The following is a 7,500-nucleotide window of genomic DNA, read 5'->3' as shown; positions in this document are numbered from 1 at the left end:
TATGTGTTGTATGCGTGTGTGAAATACAATACTACTATACTAATAAGATATGAAAATTTTAAGTTGTGACTTTCCCGTTTTGTGTTACAAACTATTATATATATTTTATAAAATATATATATATTTTTAAATTTTATATATATGTATTAAAATAATTAATTAATATATATTTTTAAATTAATATGTTATAAATATAAAAATATATATTGTTTTAATTATAATAATTTATATATGTTATTATTTACTTATGCATTTTCTACGAATATTATTTATGTATATAAATAAAATTATATAATATAAAATTAATTTATTTATGTATATAATTTTATTTTGTGTGTGTGTGTGTGTGCAATTATATTTTAATTATAATTTTAGATTTTATTATATATATGTTTATAATGCATACATATATATACATATAAATGTATGTCTTTGTATATATGTATAATGTATATATAATCATATCCATATACGTATGTGTATATATATATATATATATATGTGTGTGTGTGTGTGTGTGTGTGTGTGTGTGTGTGTGTGTGTACATGTGTGTATATGTATATGTATATATATTAATCCATACATATATCATGTATGTTTGTATATATGTATATATATATATATTTTTTTTTTCCACTGTAGGATATATACCTTTCTCAATTAACTATTTAGAGGTTATATGGCAGTGCCACCCTTGCCTGATTGGATGCCCTTCTTAATGAACTGCGGTTCGGCGCGCTACCACTTGTGCCATGGCGGCGTCTTCCCCTACGACACCTGCGTCTAACTTCTCAAGGCGATATGTCGTTTTCTCGGGATCGAGCCAGCAGTCAGAGCGCAGGGATTTTTACGACTGCCGCGACGGGGAATTGAACTCGGGACCACGAGGGCCTGAGTATATATGTATATATATATATATATGTATATATATATATGCACGCACGCACGCACGCACGCACACACACACACACACACACACACACACACACACACACATACATATATATATATATATATATATATATATATATATCCATATATAATTCCCTCACTGTTTTCACATTCTGAGGCGTACCCTGTTCAAACAGACACACATGCACTAAGTAACTACAAGATTGATTTTTCAACTTTTCGTTTCAGTGAATAATGTTCATGCAGAGTGTAGAGGAAAGCATCTCTATCCGCTGACAAATGCATTATATCGATCCCAAGAGCTTACCTAAGTTGACATCGGCCAAATCTTAGGTCCAGCTAGATTCAGATGCCAACAACAAATTTTGTATACTGGGGGATTTCTAAACCATAAGGACGAAACCATAAAAAGAGTTTTAGCCCAATGCCTGCGGGTTTGTGTACTGTCCCCTGTAGATTTTTTTGTGAAATGTTGCATATAGATGGCTCCACGTGTGCTCAGCCGCCGAGAAGTCTATCAGTAGGCTCTAGTGACTGCGCCTGATTTCCCCATTCCTTGAATTTGCGAGAAAATTTGTTTTTCTTTGAAATACTATTAATATTAACATCTTTGTCATTCGTATTGATATTATGATTAATAATTGTAATCAGAATATTAATAAAATTAAAGATGATAAAATTGAAATGAAGCTTTAAAAAATCAAGGAAAAGAGTAAACGTGTGAGATGAGACTAATACATGACTCCTTGATGCCTAAGCACTTACAGAGCCATCTAAAGACAACAGATGAACTTTTATTGCAGTTTGGTTAAGCATATTAGTTCGCCAGTATTTGTTACTGAGCTCGGTCTTTTTTATACAAACGTTTCGTCAATTATAGATATTAATATTGTACTGTGTATTTAGAATTTGTATAGATATTTTCCTATGTGCGAATCAGAGTCTGGGATGCACAGGAGGAACTGCCTGTGCTGTGAGTTTACTGTTATATCAAATTGTAGGAACTAGTTCATTTTTAAGATACTTTTTTCTTCTTAAAATAGTTTGACAGTGTCCAAATTGTCTAAGAGTTCAAGAGTATTTCCTTAAAAGATTTAATTTATATGTATCAGTTAGCTTCCGTGCCACATGCGTTTTTTTGGTTTCATTCGAATGAATATATATATATATAATATATATAATATATATAATATATATATGATATTCTGAGTCATTATATCAATAAACAGGTACGAAAATATAAAATCATATCGACTGCAACTTAATTGTCCCAGTCTAAATGAACGAAGGCGCCGGGAGCCGTGTGTGATTCCAAATGCGTTTTGATGTAAATATATCACATCAAGTTGACCATACTTATCGTTCAGTTCATTTGAACGAAGCAATTGCTTTGATTTTCGAGTTCAGAAATATAGTCAAAGTGTTCATCATGGGATGTATATCATATACTGTATAATGTCTCCAACATTTATTCATTAATGTTCGGCATGAAGGAATTACTTTCCGTATCCATAGCCACCATAGCCTCCTCCGTAGCCACCATAGCCTCTCCCATAACCACCATAGCCTCCTCCGTAGCCACCATAGCCTCCTCCGTAGCCGCCATAATAACCACCTCCATAGCCACCATAACCACCTCCGTAGCCACCATAACCTCCATAACCTCCTCCATAGCCGCCTCCATACCCATAGCGACTCGCCAGGACGCAAGCCACCATGGCAGCCATCAGCACAAGAGCCAGAGTGTATTTCTGCAGTTGAAATAAGAGATTAGGTGACTGCATAACTCACAGTGTAAGAACATTTAAGATGATAACACGATAGTAATAATGTTTTTAGTTAACAACTAAACTGAACCTTGATCATCAGTATAATAATCTTGGTGATCACTATCAACAGCAAAAACGGAAAGATGATACTTGCAAATCCATTATTGAATAAGTTCTCTGTATCATTATCATTACCATTATATTCAATATTGTTATTCCTACCAATAAATAAAGATATATATATATATATTTATAAAGATATGTACACATAAATAAAGATATATATATATATGTATATATATAATTTATAAAGATATATACACGTGGATGCTTACCATTGTGTTTAAACTTTCCTGTGTGAAGTCAGCCCAATCTCTGCCTTAGCCTGAGTGGGGATCAATCTTTTATACGTCCGAAGATATATTAATTAGGTCGTTCTGACCATGAGAAACATAAGCACTGTTTTTTTTTTTTTTTTTTTTTTTTTTTCGTAACAGCATTGGTCCAGGTCAGTGTTCATGCGTTTATTAGTTTATTAGTATTAGTATTACCATATAATCACAATCTTTATTGTAATGATGATCATATTCATCGATAATTATATTTTCATTCTTATTCTTGTCTCTAACAATCCTGATTTTATAATTTTTATGAGGAGTTTAAGTAAGAATAATGCCATTATCATATATGATATTACATTCATTTTTTACTGCACACACATAAGTATCTCTCTTTTTACATATGTGTGTGTTGTGTTGAGAGTGTGAAATACAGCTGCTACTATAAGAATCTGTGAAAATTCAAGTTGTGGTTTTCCGTGTATATATAGACAATATATGCATATATATATATATGTGTGTGTGTGTGTTTGTCTATAGAATATATATATATATGATATAAATATATATGGATATATATACATATATATGTATATATACACAATATACATGTATGTCTACAAAAATATATAACATGCATGTATGTATGTATGTATATGTATATTACATGTATACTTATGTATATATACATATATGTTTTGTGCATATATATTCATATAATAGATATCTATACATTTACGTGTATGTTATATATATATATATATATATATATATATATATATATATATATATATATATATATATATATATCTGTGTGTGTGTGTGTATATATGTTTGTATGTATAATAAACACACATATATCATCATCAATATAACTAATATCTATAATTACGACAGAGAAACGTTGATAGAGAATTTTATAACATTTCTTGCACATCAATTATACGATCTCTTTATCATTATCATCGCTATTATCAGTATTGTTATACTTACTATATATACACAGACAAATATGTGTCTGTGTATGTATGTAAAATGCATATATATATGTAAGTATATATATGCATATATATGTGTATATATACATATATATGTAAGTATATATACATATATGTTGTATGTATTTTCACATATATATACATATGTACGTGCATATCTATGTATATGTATATATATCAAACCATGTCCCTATCTATATATCTATGTCTATCTGTTTATTTGTGTATATATACGTGTGTGTGTGCTTGTGAGCGCGTGAACGTGTGTATATGTGGATATACGTGCATTAACACACACACATACACATATATATACATACACACATATGTATGTATGTATCTATATTTGTGTGTATATATATATATATGTGTATGTATGTGTATTATGGGTGTTTATGTATACATATGCGCACACACAGGCATATTTATATATATGTAAATATATACATATGTATGTATGCATAACCTTTTCACGCAGATGCTTTATGTAGAACACTGCACGTGAGATTTGATCCCACACCTGAAAAATCATTGTTTTCACATTCTGAGGGGTATCCTGTTCACACACACAAACACATACACTCAGTAACTACAAGATTGACTTATATATCTTTTCGTTTCTAAAAGTAATGTTCAGGCAGCGTGCAGAGGAAAGCATCTCTATCTGTTGACAAATGCATGATATTGTCCCGAAGAGCATCGCCCAACGGTCAGTTCCACCTAGATCCGGATGCCAATCACAAATTAAAAAAATTAACACGGGGATTCCTTAAGCATAAGCAAGAAAAAAAAGTAAGTTTAAAGCATGTTTGTTCGCTAGCGTTTGTTACTGAGCTCGGTCGAGTGAACCCAACACTGGCTGCCTTCTTTATACAAACAAGACGTTTGCATAAGGAAGATAATACTGTTATTTTAGTTACTTTAGTCTGTCGTGTATAGATATTTCTCTTGCAACCCATTCCAAGGCCAAATTTCTTGCTTTATGTTATTTAACGCGTCTATGTTTAATGGAAGTAATCAAGAGTGCACACTAGGTTATTTAAGATGACAAGAGAAACAGCGAATGAGTCTTCTTTAGGCATGGTTTCATTATTCTTCATTATTATCTAAGCATTTCATCAATACATCTCTTACGCCTGGTGCACGCCCAACCATCTTGCAATGTGTTATTCTAAGCCACTCTGTTAAATAAATGTGATCGTGAATGCATACCATAGTGTAAGCAATCTCAGGGAGGATAATTGAAAATTCACCCCAAGCTCTAGAGTACTCCGATTCGCCAAGTCTTTCCTTCTAATGAACTAACGCATAATATCTCAAAGCATTCTATATTTAAAATGTGTGTATATATATATGTATCTTTTACTATGTGCGAATAAATATTATCTATAGAGCAAGAGGAACTACCTGTATTGTGAGTTTGTCATTTTATCAAATTGTCGTAAATAGTTAGCTTTACTTTTTTTTTCTTAAATAGTTCTCTTCCTGAGATTGGACAGTATATAAATTGTCTAAGAGGGTATGAGTTTTTCCATAAAAAAAAAAAAAATTACTTGTATTAGTTTTAGTTAGTATTTTGGCATACAAGACTGTGACTGTATTTCTTAGCTTCCGTGTCACATGCATGTCTTAAATTGTTTCATTCGAATGACCTATTTCCGTATTCTGTAAAATAGTTCCGACTAATAAAGGGTAAACAAAATTAAAAGTAAAAAGTAAAAAAAATATATATATGCACCTTACAATTTTCTCATTTATTATCGACAAACAAGCAAGAAAATAGAGGAGTTTAAAAATCAACTCGACTGCACTGAATTGTGTCGATCTGAACGGACCAAAAGAGTTGAATGTAGGTGATTCCAAAGGTGTTTATGATGTAATTATATCATATCAAGTCGACAACAGTTCTTAGTCAGTTCTTTTGAGCTGTTGCTATAGTTTTCTAGTTAATAAATATAGTCAAAGTGTACATTATGCCATGTATATCATATGCTATATAATATCAGAAAGGAATTACTTTCCGTATCCATAGCCACCATATCCTCCTCCGTAGCCACCATAGCCTCCTCCATAACCTCTCCCATAGCCACCATAGCTTCTTCCATAGCCTCCATAATAACCACCTCCATAGCCTCCATAACCACCTCCGTAGCCACCATAACCTCCATAGCCACCTCCATAGCCGCCTCCATAACCATAGCGACTTGCCAGGACGCAAGCCACCATGGCAGCCATCAGCACAAGAGCCAGAGTGTATTTCTGCAGTTGAAATAAGAGATTAAGCGTTTGCATCATTCAGTGGTGGAACAGTACATACGATAAGATGACGATGACAACGTCTACAGTCGACAGAACTAAATCTTAATCATCATCAATATAACCATAATATCTATAATTACGACAGAGAAACGTTGATAGAGAATTTGATACTTAACATTTCTTGCACATCCATTATCATTATCATTGCTATTATCGGTATTGCTATACTTACTATTATATATATGTATTGTACATAACCGCAGGAAAAAAAAAATATATATATATATACACATTATATGAGTGTGTGTGTTTTATACGTGCTTGTGTGAATGCCTACGCTCACCATTGTGTTTAAACCTTCCTGTGTGAAGTCAGACCAATCTCTGCCTCAGCCTGAGTGGAGGCCAATCTTTTATACGTCTGAAGAGATATTTTTTAGGTCATTCTGACCATGAAAAACATAAGCATTGAGTTTTTTTTTTTTTTTTTTGTAACAGAACGGATCTAAATCTATTTGCGTTCATGCGTGTGTGTGTGTATTTATGGCAAGATGATCACTGTTTATTACTATTATTATTGGATGATCATAAACAACGACAAATATATTTTCATTCATACTCATGTCCTTAACAATCCTGATTTTATCTTTTTTAGTAAGTATTTTAGTAAGAATACTACCATTACAGGTTCTCATTACCATCGATGCTATACCATTCATTGTTACTGCACACATATATCCATCTCTTTCTTCATCTATATATATATGTATATAGAGAGAAAATTCAAATAGTGGCTATTCATATCTGCAGAATATATATATACGTATACATGTTTGTGTGTGTATATATGTATGTATATATACTGTACACACACACACACACACACACACACACACACACACACACACACACACACACACACACACACACACACACACACACACACACACACACATATATATATATGTATGTGTATATATATGTATGTATATATATATATATATATATACATATACATACACACGCGCAGAGGCCCTACATGGAACACTGTACGTGAAATTTGATCCTACACCAGAAAAGTTATGTCCCTTATTGTTTTCACATTCTGAGGGGTCTGTTTTCACATTCTGAGGGGTCATTGAAATCATAAGCACGACGCCATAATTTTAAGCATGTTTATTCGCTAGTGTTTGTTACTTAGTGCGGTCAGGTGGACTCCAAAACT

The 7,500-nt window shown here is 32.3% G+C and overlaps 1 protein-coding gene across 1 annotated transcript; it reads right to left on the bottom strand.

Moving 5' to 3' along the window:
* Positions 1–2,399: 2,399 nt before the first annotated feature.
* On the bottom strand, positions 2,400–6,994 carry LOC125046442 (keratin-associated protein 6-2-like). The gene is made up of 6 exons (XM_047644219.1): positions 6,974–6,994; positions 6,634–6,696; positions 6,035–6,276; positions 5,829–5,842; positions 3,017–3,060; positions 2,400–2,663 (listed from the first exon to the last, which is right to left on the bottom strand). The coding sequence occupies exons 1-6, from the start codon at positions 6,992–6,994 to the stop codon at positions 2,409–2,411; spliced, it is 639 nt and encodes a 212-aa protein (XP_047500175.1). The 3' UTR covers positions 2,400–2,408.
* Between the last annotated feature and the right edge of the window lie 506 nt (positions 6,995–7,500).

The sequence above is a fragment of the Penaeus chinensis genome, chromosome 39 (assembly GCF_019202785.1).
Source record: "Penaeus chinensis breed Huanghai No. 1 chromosome 39, ASM1920278v2, whole genome shotgun sequence".
Lineage (NCBI taxonomy): Eukaryota > Metazoa > Arthropoda > Malacostraca > Decapoda > Penaeidae > Penaeus > Penaeus chinensis.
Note: the sequence above shows the minus strand (reverse complement) of the source record. Positions and strands in the feature narration are given on the sequence as shown.

Excerpts from the sequence above, each read along its gene's own strand:
- LOC125046442 (XM_047644219.1), bottom strand. The coding sequence starts at position 6,994 with ATGAATGGTATAGCATCGATG. Across the intron at positions 6,697-6,973 it reads TGAATGGTATAGCATCGATG|ACGTATAAAAGATTGGCCTC; the intron begins GTAATGAGAACC and ends ATATCTCTTCAG. Across the intron at positions 2,664-3,016 it reads AGGAAAGTTTAAACACAATG|AAATACACTCTGGCTCTTGT; the intron begins GTAAGCATCCAC and ends TTTCAACTGCAG.